General features: G+C 49.2%; 1 protein-coding gene across 1 annotated transcript in view; it reads right to left on the bottom strand.

Annotated features, from left to right (window-relative positions):
* The window catches only part of ABTB3 (ankyrin repeat and BTB domain containing 3), a 181,457-nt gene that overhangs the window by 51,739 nt on the left and 113,679 nt on the right, over window positions 1–16,039 (bottom strand). The window contains 1 exon segment of the mRNA XM_075428358.1: window positions 12,616–12,820. Within this exon segment, the coding sequence (XP_075284473.1) occupies window positions 12,616–12,820 (205 nt within the window).

Genomic DNA, 16,039 nt, shown 5'->3' with positions numbered 1-16,039 from the left:
CCCTGTCCTCCTGACACCCACCCTTAAGATATTTACAAGCATTTATAAGGTCCTCTCTCAGCCTTCTCCAGGCTGAACAAGCCCAGCTCCCTTAGCCTTTCCTTGTAGGAGAGATGCTCCAGTCCCCTCTCATCTTTGTAGCCCTCCTGCCGATGCCGTGCGTGCCTCGTGCTCAGAGGTGACAGTGGCGCCCGTCACAGCTGATCCTGCTGCATTATTAAGGTTACCTGCGAGCAGCATCAGAAATCAGACTGTTTCGTTTCACTTTTAGTGGTATCAAACCACTACACCCTCGGGTACCAGCTCTTCTGCCACTCGAGCAAAACTATACAAATCCACTCCCCAAAGCGAATGGTGGGACTCTGGGCCACAGCCCCCACTTCAGCAAAGCATGGATGCTATCAGAGACATGGTCCTTCACTCCACAAGACCCAGACAGCCCCATGTCCGAGTGAGAGCTGCCCAAGCCTTAGGTGAAGCTCACAGCATACAGTTGGCCCCATCTACACAAAAAATTATTTGTGGACCAAGAGAAACATGTGAAACCTTAAATGAGAATCATAGCTTCAAGTCCTAGCTTGGAGATAAAAATAATAAATTATCTGCAGCTGAACGCTGCCTGTTCGGTCAAGGTGGACAAACCCCCCAGAGCAATGCAGGCTGCAGCAGCTGCCCTCCCATCCCCAGTAAGTTTTCGTGCCAGGTTCATCTCCCAGCTGGGGTGTCCAAAACGGGTGTTGTCTCCATGGCTGTACACAGGAGGCAAAGTCTGGGTGGGGAAGGGATGAAGAAGTGTAGAATAAATCAATCTTTATAAAAATATACTATAAAATTCTAAAAATTGTGAAATCATTAGAAAACAACAATTCTGTCCAAGAGCTATTTGAAAACTGTACTGACAGTCCTGTGTTTAGTCAGGACTGCTGAAAACCATTTAGACACAGTGAAAGTGTTTCCTCCACACCATGAAGCAGATACCATGGCTAAGGGATGTCAACAGAGACTGCTATAATTTAAAAAAAAAAAAAAGACAAATGGAAACTTACAAATGACTACTGTCCTCAAGGAATATCTGTAATTAACCTACTCCTACCTTCTTCTTCCGAACCTTTTTCTTTTTGTCTCATTTCCTATGTGGCTCCCTTTCCCTTCCTCTCTAACTGTATATTCCCATATTCCCTCTGTTTATTAGCTCAGTATATCATCCTAATACTGGAAATGTTCCTTTTAGTGCAGCATCCCCCCCACTTTTGCTCCCTTCATGTCTCCTGCTTCTTTTCATTTGATAATGCTTTCCCTTACTTGCCTTCCCTTATGTGGTCCTTCTTCTCGGAGGTAAAAAACAAACAAAACTCTGAAGTCTAGATTAGGTGCCCAGCAGGCAAATACTTTACATTTTAAATACATAACTTTTGATCCAAAAGGATCTACCCTGAGAAAAATTATTTAAGAGGATGTTGATTCTGGAATGCCCTTTTCCTATTTATAGCTCTTTATGCCATTTATTTCTCTTTTGAAGACTTGACTTTACATAGCTCTGATATTAATATTCTTAAGGAAGGATGATGTATTTCAAAAGCGCCAAAGGACAGAGAAGCCCTGTGGCCACTAACTTTCCCTGGGATGCCGGGTTCCCAAATCTCACAGGCACTTAAATGAACAACCTCCTGCTGAAACACGACATCTTTGGCTGGCTTGCCACTTTCATCATTATTCTACTCAAACCCATCGCCGTCACCTCAAGACCAGGCTGTGTCTGTTTCCAAGGCTTTTTGCTTCCCCCAGACCAGCCACATCAAGAGGCAGATAAGGACAGAGCATCTCCCACAGCTCCCGCAAAACAATTCCCATAACCCAGCCCCCTTTGCCATGACAGTGACAGCGGTCAGAGAAGGGAGAGAGGAGAAGGAGGGGTGTATCTGCTCCTGGAAGATGACCTGCTTCACTCCATGTGCCCACAGAGCAGAAGGCACCCTCTCTCATGGCGTTAAGTAGCTGGGGACAAGTGAGCAGTGGGAGTTGTGTTCATCACCTGCTGAGCAAACAGCAGAAAGGGAGCTGCAAATCACACCGGAGGTGTAAAACCCATATACTTACCCACGAAACTCCATGCTAGGAAAACAGCTAAAGGGAAACTCAATTCTAGGTTATGGCCTGCATGAGTGAACGTGGTCTGGATCAGAGAAATGAAGCTAGGCTGGTACGGAGCCTGTAACATCTGCCAGGGTAACAGAAGAGCAGAGGGCTGTGCCTGAACAGGGGACTCAGGGGTTTGGACTTTCACAGAATCACAGAATGGTTGAGGTTGGAAGGGACCTCTGCAGGTCATCTAGTCCAACCCCCCTGCCAAAGCTGGGGGGTTTCTCCTCCCCTTGTGCAGGTCAGAAACTCACCCAGCAGAAAATCTGTCCCCACCACAGTAAGGAGTGAACAACAAAAAATTATTTACAGCAGCTATGATAACTGCACTATAAAATTGCATTTTTTTTTTCTTTCCTGGTCTTGCACAATTCAACAGAGAACTAGAAACGAACATGGCTATCTGGTGCAATAAATCCCCAAAGGGAAGAGAACTGGTGGGGGATTTTCTCTAAAGGCCAGTTTTGCTCCATACACGAGGATGTGGAGTTCACTCACAATATATTACATTCCTTTCTCCGAGGCAAAAAAAACCCAACCCATCACTGCATATATCTGAGCACGTCAGGGAATTTGTATTTTGAGAAGAGAACCAAATATGGTTGAGTGCAATAGGTTAAAAATACTGTTCAAGAATCTACGCACCACATGAAGGGGATTTTTTTTTTTTAAATGCTGTTTATGAGCCAAAGGAGAAAGAGGAACACAAACTTCTAGGGAGGTGACAACCCACAAGACACGTGACATCAGCAAGATGTGTTTCACTTTTCAAATGACACCGTGCAAAAATGAGTTAGGCGAATACTTTACATCGTTGGCATATGCATTGATTTATCTCTGCTGTACAAAGGCAGGGAACAACCAGGAGAGTTTGGTACTTCTGTGTTCTAGAGCAGATACATAGCAGATAGTTAGACATTTTGGAAGCACATGCCTTAATTAAATTAATCTAACCACAGTAGAAACGTGCTGGGCTTGACTGCCTGAAGGATGTGGAATGTCAGGAATAACTCGAGTGCTGCAGGAGCACCCTGGGGTGCGGGTCAGCAAGCACTCTGACCTCCTCCTCCAGCCCATCTCTGTACCTGTGCATTTAAAATGCATGCTCACATCCTCTTTAATTCACTGTGGTTCAAAGTTAAGCATGAATTTAAGTAATGTCCCTAAAAATAGATATTTTTTGGCGCAGGCTCATATTTTCCTGAACTGTCATCTAATGGGAAAAACATGCCAGATCAGGATGCAGGGAGAGGTCTCTGCACAGAGCAATCCCCATCCCACGCGAAAGAGCTGGGAGATGGGGGAAGGATGGGGGAGGCCAACAAAAAGCAGATCCCAAAGGGCTGGACCCTTCTGGGCTCTGTCCCCCCGGGGTCCTCAGCCAGAAGACAGCCGGCTCCTCTTGGAGCACGCCCTCCCCAGGACCCTACTTGAACAGAAAAGGGAATTATGAGCGCACCACAAACCCTCACATCCCCGGTTCCTCCCTCCACACAGCATCCCTCCTTGTTCCCTCTTGCCGCCAGCACCCCTCTCTCATCTGTTTTGGGACAGGCTGGGGACCCGTGAGCTCCTGTGCCTTGCAGACATCTGCAGTCAATGCCCAGCCAGCACCCCCTCACGAGGGATGTTCTCTTGTCTTCCTCTCCCATCCTGCACATCACACGACCTTCCCCGCATCGCCCTTGGATGTGGCAGCTCCCAGTCGGCACCCATCCATGCCTCTCCCTGGCACCCTCCCGCCGGAGTGCGGCCGACGACCCCTCCATGCCGGATCAGACCTCAAACCTATCTCAGTTTTTGCAGGGCTGATGTCTCTGGGGCACTCTGAATTACAAAATGGCTCATCAGGAAAGCAAATGTTATGGGAGGGGACCTAAATGCAAGGCATAACCTGCCCCAGTTGTGCCACCTTTTGCCCCAAACTCACACTCCTCCTGAGACACACGCAGTGGTCCTGAGCTGCCCACCATTTCCCTCCTCAGCTGGCTGACACAGGAGATATTAAAAGTCCCGTCATGCATGTGCAATAGCTCAGGCTTTTTCATCATCATCATTATTTATTATTATTATTATTATTGTTGTTGTTGTTACCATCAGTGGCAGTATACCTGTATATAAACAGGAGGAATCGCTGGGTGGAAGAGCATGAGAAATGTGCACTGTAAAATCCAATAAGATGCTGCATTATTTTTGTGTGGGTCTGCGAGGAGACCGATGAAGCTCCTTGGACACTGCCTGCTGCGATGCTGGAATTGCAAAGCGCTAAGGCCAGCACTCCTACAAGTCCCAGCTCCCAATAACCCCTCGCCCTGGTGTTCCTCTGTCCCTACCACCTTTGCAGGGTGCAGACTCCCTACTGCCCACTGACCGTGACTTCACGGTCCACCTTGCCACCCAGTCCTTCAAGAGCAGGGCCACCACGCACACCCACCCTCTTCTTCTTCATCTCCCAGCAGCTTAAGCAGTTCTTCCTTTCCCCAGTCGCTCCCTCTCCCTTGCAGAGAGCAGCCCACCTTTTTGGGAGGACCCCTCTGCCCCAGGGAAGCGGTGCCCTGCCTCACAATCTCCTCCCAGTTCCCACAAAGGGGGTGACACCTCCTGAGCTCCCCTACAGCAGGTGACTCCCTCCTCATTTTTGCTGGGCAATGAGAGTCCCAAATGAGGGACTGCTGCCTGTCACCTTCTCTGGTGTGCAGACTTCAAACTGCCTTCCTGATGGCATGCTCATCACCTCTGAATGCTCCTCACCCAGGCTCAGTCCTCCTCCACCGCTGTGGCTCACGAACGCCGGACAGGCCACCAGCCCCTCGCTCACAGCAGAGCCTGCAGCGCGCTCCACGTCCAGGAGCTCATCAAACGCACGGGAGAGATTTCCCCAAACAATCACAGTGCTCAAAGGAAAAATTGCCATTTCAAGTGCAGCTCAGCAGCCTCTCTCTTTCCAGGAGCGCTTCACGCTGCTGCTCTTCAGACACCGAGCCCCTGCCCCACCACACGCACGCACTCGCTGCCTGTTTAAAATCAGCCGCTATGGAGAGGACTGGCTTGATGGTCAGCATCGCAATGGGAACGGAGAAATTCCTGAGGGCTAATCCTACCTGGATGTGAATATCCACAGCCACCTCGTGCTGCCCCCCCCTCAGTTTCACCAGCTGTGAAGTGTACACAGCTGTATAGACCCGACCTCGCCTTAACTTCAACACTTTCTGTATGGTTCAATTATTGCAAGTGCTTTGGATGCTTTCTGCCTGCAGGATCCTTTAGCTACCGAGGAGGATGCTGTTGCGGTAGGCGTTGAGTTTCCTCACTCACTCCAGCCGAGGACTGCAAACCTGCGTGGCAACGGCAGCCAAAGTGCTCCACGCAGGTCACTGCTGTCTTACTGACTGTTTTTGCAATTCTAGAGTTAACAGCACTTCTGAGAAGCAGAAGGCTGTACTTTTGCACGGAAAAGCCTATCTAGACAAAGGCAGGGAGATGTTTCTGCTTGCAGATATGACTCAGCAACTTTAACATTACGAAAAGGTCTTTTCATTTGTTTGGTTTTACGTCTCTGTTTTCATGGGTGGGTTTTAAAGAAAATCCCAGCACATGAATTGAAAAGCATTCTCAGTTATGACAGTTTTCATTTAGAACACATGATGAAACCATGTATGCAATGCTGGTCTGTTTCTAGCATTATTGGAGCGCAGAAAAGCATGTTTTTTCCAACATTTAGCACACATTTCAGATGAGTTTCAAGGCTGCAAAACTCGTCTTTTATGTTTACACCATAAGCTACTTCTCTTCAGAGTGAGAAAACACTTTCAGATTCCTTCAGGCTGCCAGCCCCACTCCTGCCCAGGGACCCAGCAGCGCTGAGGTCTGACGCACCACAGGCATCCCCCAGCTGTCCCATGCAAGGCAGCTCCTCCGCCACCCCAGAAGCCCAGCTAAGGGTGACCCAAGGAACCAGCCTCTGAAAAAGCCAGTTCTGCGTTTTGTTCGGGCTGAAGGACCAACTCTCCCTCCTCTCACACAAGCTTCAGTGAGACCCATCCAGGCGGAGCGAGGTTTTACCCTTCGGCTTTCGTGTACCAAGACATCGGTACTTCAGAGTCCACGCAAGGGCACCCACCAGTCACGTTTTTTGAGCTTGCATCCAGTGTTCGAATGCGCCATCCCCGTTGCCTCTCTGGCATTAAAAACATCAACGGCTGAGCCTGGAAACACAACTGAGTCAAAGTGATGACTCGGCCAGCAGCCACAACGGGGAAATACTTCACAGGCAGTTCTGACATCAGATTTGACACAACTGGCTGTGGCATAAATCCCTGAAGAGATGCCAGCGCTGGGAGCACGGTGCAGATGCCCTGTTCTCGCAGTGCTGCACGGAAATAATCCCACAGCCATCCCATGGACAACGTAAGTCTATCTTGATACATCAGATGTAGAACACAGCCCCAGCCCAGCATGGATATACCGTCTGACAGCCGAGCTATGAATGCTGCCTGAACTATTTCTTGTACCATGTGCAATCTCACACGCTGCAGGCAGCTGCCGATACCATTGCTGAAGGGATTTTTAAAAGGTGGGAAGTTTGATAGTCAGCATGCAAATCCACAGGATTTACGTAAGGGTGGATTTGGGGATTTCTTTTCAGCGGCTCCCAGTGAAATCAACCCTGCTGTTAACTTTGAGTTCAGTGGGGCCACGGTTTTACCACCTGAAGTTTTCATTTAAGTAGTGCATAAAACTCTATAGGGTTACACAGGGCTGTGCCATACTGGCATATCAAGCACGTGTAATGACTTCTTCAGATACACGTTACAAGGTGAATAGACTTCATAGCAAGACTTCCACATTTCCAGCACTAGCATTTCACCTGTTCTTCATCAGCTTTCCCCGTCATTCCCTCCACTCTTTGCTGGCCCTTGCTGGAAACTGCCCTACCCCATGCAGCTTGTACCACGTAATAATTTAAATCAGGGACACATTTCCCTAGTTATCTGCTTATTGAGATTGTTTTATGGGTATAATCAGTACTACAGACACAGCCGTACCAGCCACAAAGGTACTCTGAAAGAGTTCAAGTTCTTTTATAGCAGTGGAACACTCCTCTCATTAAGGGGGCTGTATCACATTAATTAGCCAGGCACACTAATAACTATCTGAAGCACAAAACAAAATTCAGATGGTAACCCCAACCCTTCCTGGTAATCATGAACGACGACAGGCTACAATTCGCACATGCGTGCATGCGCGGGGGACGTGTATTTTTGTGTGTGTGTCCGCACACGTATGCAAGGCAGGCAGAAAAATAAAGAGCAAGCAATAGTCCATGAGAGTTTCCTAAGGGATTGCTCTCATACAGGGAGAACTAGTGCAGGACAAGTCAAAAGAAGGTTAAAACCAGACACGTATCCATCAACTCAATTAAGACCCGAGGGGAAAAGCTAAAGGCTGCCGGGCGGTACAGGGAGTTAATGCTCCTCCAAGACGGAGCGGCAGAGGAAACGCTGGAGAAGGAACTTTGCTGCCGTGTGAGCAGAATTAATGGGTGGTTCTGGACCGGCTGAGCTGCTGAGCCGCCGCTTCTCAATGGGTCGTTAATGGGGAACATGGAGAGTTAGGAAGTAATGAGGACTCTGTCAATACAGCTGCGGATAAAAGCGGGTAAGGAACCACTTACGGAAAAAACCATCACACAAATCTGCAACTACAGATTCTGCGCTTTCCGGTGCTTCAGAAATTACTTGCAGTAATTTTGGAAGTGTTATAGAGGCTGAGAGGCAAAACACAACCACGGGACAGATCCTTTCATTAAACCAGAAGTGGCAAGCAAGAAAGAAATCTTGGTAACTGTGGCCTCATCTACAATTTCTTCTTTTTTTTTTTAATTCCCAGGAAAGCAAGAAGATGAACAAACCTCAATAACCCACAGCCACCCACCGGAGGAGCCCTGCTTTCGCAGGCAACACCCGGCACATGACAGATGTTTCCATCGCTTCCCGGCTGGGTGCGTTAGGGAAAGGGGACCCCACAAAAGGTCGAAACTGTTAGGGCTAAGAGGATGGTGAGGGGACTGGAACATCTCTCCTATGAGGAAAGGCTGAGGGAGCTGGGCTTGTTCAGCCTGGAGAAGAGAAGGCTGAGAGGGGACCTAATAAATGCTTATAAATATCTCAAGGGCGGGTGTCAGGAGGATGGGGCCAAGCTCTTTTCAGTGGTGCCCAGCGACAGGACAAGGGGCAATGGGCACAAACTGAGGCACAGGAAGTTCTGTCTGAACACGAGGAAGAACTTCTTCACTCTGAGGGTGATGGAGCACTGGAACAGGCTGCCCAGGGAGGTTGTGGAGTCTCCTTCTCTGGAGATATTCAAGACCCCCCTGGACAAGGTCCTGTGCAGCCTGCTCTGGGTGACCCTGCTTCAGCAGAGGGGTTGGACTAGATGACCCACAGAGGTCCCTTCCAACCCCGACCATTCTGTGATTCTGTGATTCTGTGTAACCCTCTCCTGTACCTCCACGCCTGCCAAAATAGCCATCTACAAGGTACCTGGGGCTGTTAGATAACCCACCTCAGCAGTATTGGCTTGCGTTCGTGCCAACAACACAGCTAAAAAAATCAGAGGGTTTTTTCCAAAGTGACCAGACTGAAAGGTTATGGGGTGAGAGGGGGGTCACACCTCCATCTTAGGGCTCGGTTTGTTGGCATTTAGGAAGTGGGGAATCTTTTCCAGGTTTTCTGAGCAATCCTGGCTACTTTCCAACTCCTCTCCCTCCCTTGAAAGCAGCCCCCACCCACAAGAGCTTCACTGTGGAATCATTTTTCCCTTTTATTTTATGTAAAGACAATCACTACCAAAAACACACCACGTTCTCATTTCTTTACCTCCATGAAGAGCAAACAAAGATAAATGCTCCCTAGAAACGAACCGCCGGATTTATTCAAAGCTAAACGTCCCGTTTAATGCGTCCCCCAAGACTCTGAGGGAGGTACCACTCTCCATGCTGGAAAGTGCTAAGCTAGGCACGGCTGCCACCATAACGGCTTCCCTTCTGATCCAGCCTCCACAGCAGGACGTGCAGAGCCTTTGCAGCTCCCTCAACTCAACCTGGTTCAGAGCTGAAATCCAGGTGGGCTGGGGATGCATAGGAAGGACAGGAGCAGCCCTCACGGGGCCACCATGCCCTTCAAGTGTCGGGGTTGCTCTCTGGCCGCATCCCGCAACCCTTTCCCCCCTGGGCATGCACAGCCAGGGAGGAGGGGGCCAAGACAGTAGCCAAGTTGGCTTCACATGAGCCCAGGACAACCCCTGTTTCATGGAAATACTGCCTACAGCCAGATCGACGCAGTCCTGGCTTCTCTGAATGAGATGGGACACAGAGAGGCCAAGGATGGGGAAAGACACATGGACCTTCTTGCTTCCTGCTGGGCTTCTTCCAACATAAAAGCAGTTGCCTCAGCTGGAGAAGAAGAGAGGGAATACAGTACGCAGATATGACACAAAGTCTGCAAATATTCTGCCTATAAAAATGTCATGTTTAACAAACTCACTCCCCCACAGTGCACAAAAACCCATCATGGAAACCGAAACCACCAGAAATAAGTCACGGACCACAAAGTATGTTTGCATGTGGGAAAAAAAACAAGATGGTAAAGAGGTAGACAGGCTCCTCAGAGCACTAGGCAGAACTCAGCTTCACCGAGCCCTTCTCCAGGCAGCACAGCATGGTTGCATCCAGCTGATGAAGCTCCCAAGCACAACCCCATGGAAATACCCGGGCTCGTGCTTAACCCTGCGCCGCTCCCACCCCAGCACTAAGTACTAATGCATGTTTGATTCGGCAACAGGAGGAGTATCTGCTCCTTCCAAAAGTGACCACAAGCTTTTGGCAATAGCACCGAGTACTTGCTCTGGACCTAACCGCACACCGCAGTTGTTAAACTGGCCTGCCAAAGGAAGACATCTTGCCAGACGGAGGATTCAAATTAAAGCAAAGAAGAAAAATCTCTTCAAATAATCAGCATTTCAAGTGCTCTAACGAAGAGAACACCTATTAAGGCAACCTCAGAGAAAGGAAAACCTATTAAAGCAAATGCTAAACATGACTTCTCAAATATCCCTGCCCTTTTCACTTTCCACAGGGAAGTCTGCAGAAATCTTACAAAACCAGAGCTTCAGCATTATTCACCTTTATATTCCCCATGGGGCCAGTGGCATTACTCCCACAGATGGGGACTATGGATCAGGTCAGGGTATCTTCTAATTTTGGCTATTTGTTGTTCATACTAACCACTCTTGGACATGAGTTAGGCCTTCTGCAATAATAACAAGGCTGGATGACAAATCATGAAATTAAAAATAATTTACAAAAGCAAAAAAAAAATCTGGATTCTTGTCATTTCCCTCCTGCTTTTTTCATACTTCAGAAACAATAGAGCAAAAAGCGATAAACGTGCTCACGGAGCGACCCAAACTTGAAAAGAAACAAAATGCCATCCAAAAGCAAATGGCAAAATTCCCAGTAATATCATTAATGCCAGAGTTTCATCTTGTATGTTTTTCTGTGAATCAGTACAAAAGTATTTCAGTGAAGATATCATATTATACACCATTTACGCTTACACATACGATGGGATTCTCAAATGCTGCTTTTGAGATGTAGACCTCATACTGAAACAACAACCAAGCACGGTTTTTGGGGCACACATGCAGATCATAGAATCACAGAACGCTTTGAGTTGGAAGGAACCTTTAGAGGACATCTAGCCCAACACCCCCGCAGCGAGCAGGGACATCTTCCACTAGACCAGGTTGCTCAGAGCCTAGTCCAGCCTGGGCTTGAATGCTTCCATGGATGGGGCCTCCACTGCCTCTCTGGGCATCCTGTTCCAGTGTTTCACCACCCTTATCATAAAAACTTTCTTTCTTTTATCTAGTCTAAATCTACCCTCCCTCAGTTTAAAGCCATGACCCCTTGTCCTATCACAACAAGTCCCCACCTCTTCTACAGGCCCCCTTCAGGTACTGGAAGGCTGCTCTGAGGTCTCCCCGCAGCCTTCTCTTCTCCAGGCTGAACAGCCCCAACTCTCTCAGCCTTTCCTCATAGGAGAGGTGCTCCAGCCTTCGGATCATCTTTGTGGCCTTCCTCTGGACCTGCTCCAACAGCTCCATGTCCTTCCTGTGCTGAGGGCTCCAGAGCTGGACGCAGGACTCCAGGTGGTGTTTCGCCAGAGTGGGGTAGAGGGGCAGAATCATCTCCTTCGACCTGCTGGCCACGCTTCTCTTGATGCAGCCCAGGATACGGTTGGTGTTCTGGGCTTCAAGCACACATTGGTGGCTCATGTCCATCTTTTCATCCACCAGCACCCCCAAGTCCCTCTCGGCAGGACTGCTCTCAATCCCTTCATCCCCCAGCCTGTATTGATAGCAGGGGTTGCCCCGACCCAGATGCAGGACCTTGCACTTGGCCTTGTTGAACCTCATGAGGTTCACACAGATCAGAGTTTGGCTGACGCATACAGCGCCATATACACATCGGGATGTAAAAGTGGAGCCCCAGCCTGAAAAAGCAGCTTGCATTTGCACCACCATGATACCCATCCTAAAAATGAATACCCAGCAGTTTCCAAGCACCAGCCACCCCTCTTGTCTCTGAACTGGGGGAGCCCTAATGGTGAGAAGCCTCAGCATGCAAATGGAAGCTTGTGTTACTAGAGGGTTTGTTGGGTTTTTGACAGGAGATGGCTTTATTTTCTCGGCCAGCAAGCTGCCCTGGTTGCTTTCTGCAGTACCTGGGTGGACAGCTGCCCTGTGCTCGGCACCCTGCCTTCCAGCATTTGGTAACCCCATCGCTGTGTTCTGTGGCATCTCCTTCTCACCTCACAGCAAACCCTGAGTCAGGACGGGGCCTCAGGCATGCCTCCCCTGCCCTGGCCATCCCCGGAGCAGGGACAACAGCGGCATAGCCAGAGCCTGCCACGTCCCCGGCCAGGGCAGCCCCGAGGTTACTCCCACGCCCCGGTACTCGGCACGGCTGGAGCCCAGCATCTTTAACGACCTCTCCTTTCCACACACACTACTCTATTCATTTTCCACTTCCCCAGTCGCAGCTGTCGAGCCCTATTAACGCACAGAAAAAACACACTTAAACCCAAACCTGCTAGGCCAGAAATAGAAGTTCTCATTTTCTTTTCCAAAACACAGAATAGCTGAGCAACAACGAAAGGAAAAGGAAATCTCCCCCGAGTGCGCATCTGGAACCAATTTGCTGTGTGTAGCCACTGGGTGTCACTTTTGATATATACTGGGTCAGCCACGCAGCGCTTCGGCGAGAGAAACGGATTTCAAAGAGGTGATCCTAAACCAAACCAGACTGCTCTGCAGCCTCTCGCGCGCAAGCTGTAATTAGCAATTAGCCAACCAGGCCGATTTACTAACGAAACGTCTTCGCCACGACATTAAGCACCGCACAGCGGCTCTTACCTCTCGGTCTGCAGCGTGACTTTGGACGGCTCCACGTTGGGGTTCTCCCACTCCATCTGCGGACAGTGCATGAAGTAGCAGAGGGTGTACAGAGCCTCTGGCTCCCAGTAGAACGATCCCTGCTTCTGGTGCATCGGCGTCCCGTTCCCGTGCTGCTTGGCGTTGAGGGGCTGGAGGTGGTGCATCGCTCGAGACACCAGGTCGCCTGGAAAAAAGCAAAAGCCAGATGAATGACAGGCTTTTCGGCCGCCTCTCCCGAAGTTCTCAAACCCAAAGGTGTGCCAGGTTGGTTCTCCCTTCCATTTAACCTCACGTATGCAAACAGTAAAGGGTCAGGACAGTATCTTGCTCATCGCCAGGTTGTACTTTGCCTGGTGACTTACGCAGCGCGGCAAGACATACCTGGGCTGCAGACAAGTCCCCAGAGGCGCTTGGGGGTGATGGGTTTCTGCACATACGGTGTGTCAGCAGCGTCAGGCTGGCCCACCTCATCTCTGGCAGAAGAGCCAGCATGCCAGGGCTGGGGTCACAGCTACCTACAGGCAGCCCTTGGAGGCTGCCAAAATCCCATAGTCCCCAAAAGTGGGGACAACACAGAGTGGCCTCAAAAGTCGCGTGCTCCTGGGTAGAGACCAGCAGGGAAATGCAGCCCCTTGCAACGAAGAAGGAGGCAGTCAGATAACGCACAGAACGCTGCAGGAGCGTACGAAGGGACACATGGGTGAAGAAAAAAGGGGGGAAAAATTGCTAAAAGACAATATCGGAAATGTGCAACCAAAATTACAATTTGTATGCCCAGGCTGGGCCTGGAAAACTTCAAAATAGTAGAAGAGCAGAACCTGTGAAGTAGGCTCACCCAGCCCCTCAGGTTTCCAGACCACAGAAAACGACCCAGGAGCACGATGCTCATCGTCTCCCCTGCGCCGACGTGGTTCTGCGCGCTTCCTCGCAGGACTGCTGTGGGAAACCAGCCGCAATACGCGGACCGGGATCAGCAAAGCCAGCACGCGAGATCAGCAGGCAAATACACGGGCAAGCAGCAGCGAGTCTCTAAGCACTACGCTGATTGTAACTCATTAACTAAGCAGCTCCCTCTGAGGCAGTGGATTTTACTTTTGGTGACTAGTGACCACTCTGTCAAAGGCAGGGAAACAATTGTGGTTATAAACTGCCTATTTTCACATGTTCGAATCACTCTGAGAGTGCTTTGGGGGGAAATGATGATCTCAGATCAAATCAGACGGTTTGTTTTAAATGAAAATCTGAGCAAGAGCCCTTTGGGTCATTCTTCAGCTATACAAAAGCGAGTGATGGGGAAAAGAGGACATAATTTTCGAGCTCTAAGAAGTCACACGCTTTCTCTTATTTGCTTTTCCCAAGTGACCACTGAGCACTGAAACTTGGAAGGAAAAGTTGGAAATGTACACTGAGGTAGAACATAAAACGAAATGGGCGGGGGGGGGGGGGGGGGGGGGAAGAGAGAAAAGCTGAATAATGACCTCCTGGTCAAACTTAAAGGAAGGAGAACCATTTTGACCAAGTGCAAGGCAGAGCTACAGATTTTTTTTGCGAAGTCCCACCCCTGGGAACACATCACAGCACATCACTTCTCTCCAGCCAGCCTCACACAGAAAACGCTGCTGCGGCTGCAATAACGTGCACTAGGGAGAGCAGAAACATCTCACTGAAAAATGCTCAGCCCAGTCCTCCAAAAACACAGCCTTAAAACCATGAAGAGAAGAAAACCACTGGCATGAGAAAACCGCCAAGTTCATGATTTCAGGGTTTTGACACAATTTTTTGCTGCACTCTGCAATATTCCTCCGATTCAAAGCTTTCATTTAAAAATAGTTTCTGTCTTTTCCCTCTGCCAGGAAATTGTCATGATAGGACCAATCTTGCAGCCCTGCATGCTCATAATTTCCAAGAGAAGCTGTGCATGGGGAAAGGCTGCAGGATCAGGCCCATAGCAGAAACAGATGTGCCTCTGAGATGGTTGCCCAGGCCAGCACAGAATTATCTGCGGGCAACCAGCAGCAGCAGGGAAGTTTGGGACCCTCTTCTGTCAGCCCACTGTCACAGCGGACATGCACTGCCAAGCCCAGCACGGGCCAGTTTAACTGCTAGCAACTTTGCTGATAGCAAAAGTAAATTCCTCTTTTTCTATCTCCGAAAGGAAAAAAAAAAAAAAAAAGCGTAGAAGTGCTAGCTGAAACATCCAGGTTTAACAATAATAGCAAAAGCAGAGAAAAAGGAGTTGCACTAAATTCAGCCTTTTCAGACCCAAGCCACTACAGCAGTAAAGCATGAGGTTAAAGTCAAGCACAACTAGCCTTATTTCAGTGGACTGAGACGGCAGGCACCAGAGAATGCCTCTTGACTTCTGCACCCAATGATGAATAAAAACCAGGATGCAATATCGGCCCGGATTCAGGCAGCAGCACCACTTCACCCTCATTCCTCCCCGAGCGCTGGGGCGATGCGGCTTTGACGACACATCCAGCACCAGAGTAAGCTGTGTGGTGAGCAAGGAGGGAAAGCGGCAGTAGGAATGACACAGGCAGAGCGGGCAGCTCAGCATCGCTGCTGAGGCAAGGCAGGAGGAACTCGAGCCTCGCTGAAATCAATGGCAAAGCTCCCATCCTTTTCAGTAGGACCAGGAGTTCACCTTTTTGTTCAGTATTTCCTCAGCTGCTTCTTAAGAAACCCAAACCAATTCATGCCATTGGAGTGGAATTAACGCTTTTTATGGTTAAGCCTCATTTAATTACATTATACCAAGAACTGATTGGCTTAGATCTTGGTTTTGCCTTTGCTATGTTATCTCTGGTTACATTTCAAATAATTTCTGCATTAACATTTATTATAACATTCCTCTACCAGAGACAACTCAAGGCTTAAATAATCAATACCTATAAAGCACTGAGCTTCACAGAGCACAGTAAGTAAGCATAAAACGCTGCATTATGATCCTGGTACCCAACAGGCAGAGCACTGGAGGCAGGACAGGAACCTCTGCTCTCTGTTTCGTTCCGCAGTGTAACTTCGGACAAGCCACCGCACGCTCTGGTGCCCTTCTCCTCCTCCAGCCACATCCAGGTACGGTGCAGATTCTTCAGGGCAGACAGTGGGCCTTAGCATACCTGTGCACCAGGATCAGTGCGAAGCGGGGAGGAGGGAGCTGACAGGCACACGCATGCACTGTATGGGAGTACTTCTGCGTAACTACGTAAAATGTAGCGTAGTTCAGCATCTGGTTCGAGATCCATGTGTGGTGTTTCAATCCCTGCCACACTTTGCTGCTTCTGTTCTTCCTTGCTAACGTACTTTTGCTTCTCCGCTTTCTTCCAAAGAATACAGCAAGAGTTGAAATTCTCTTTGATCCTGGCCAGGGCACCTCAAAAGCCCATGGACACGAAACCAG

This window comes from Opisthocomus hoazin, chromosome 8, assembly GCF_030867145.1.
Source record: "Opisthocomus hoazin isolate bOpiHoa1 chromosome 8, bOpiHoa1.hap1, whole genome shotgun sequence".
NCBI lineage: Eukaryota > Metazoa > Chordata > Aves > Opisthocomiformes > Opisthocomidae > Opisthocomus > Opisthocomus hoazin.
The sequence above is the reverse complement of the archived record's forward strand: the minus strand, read 5'-3'. Positions and strand labels throughout refer to the sequence as shown.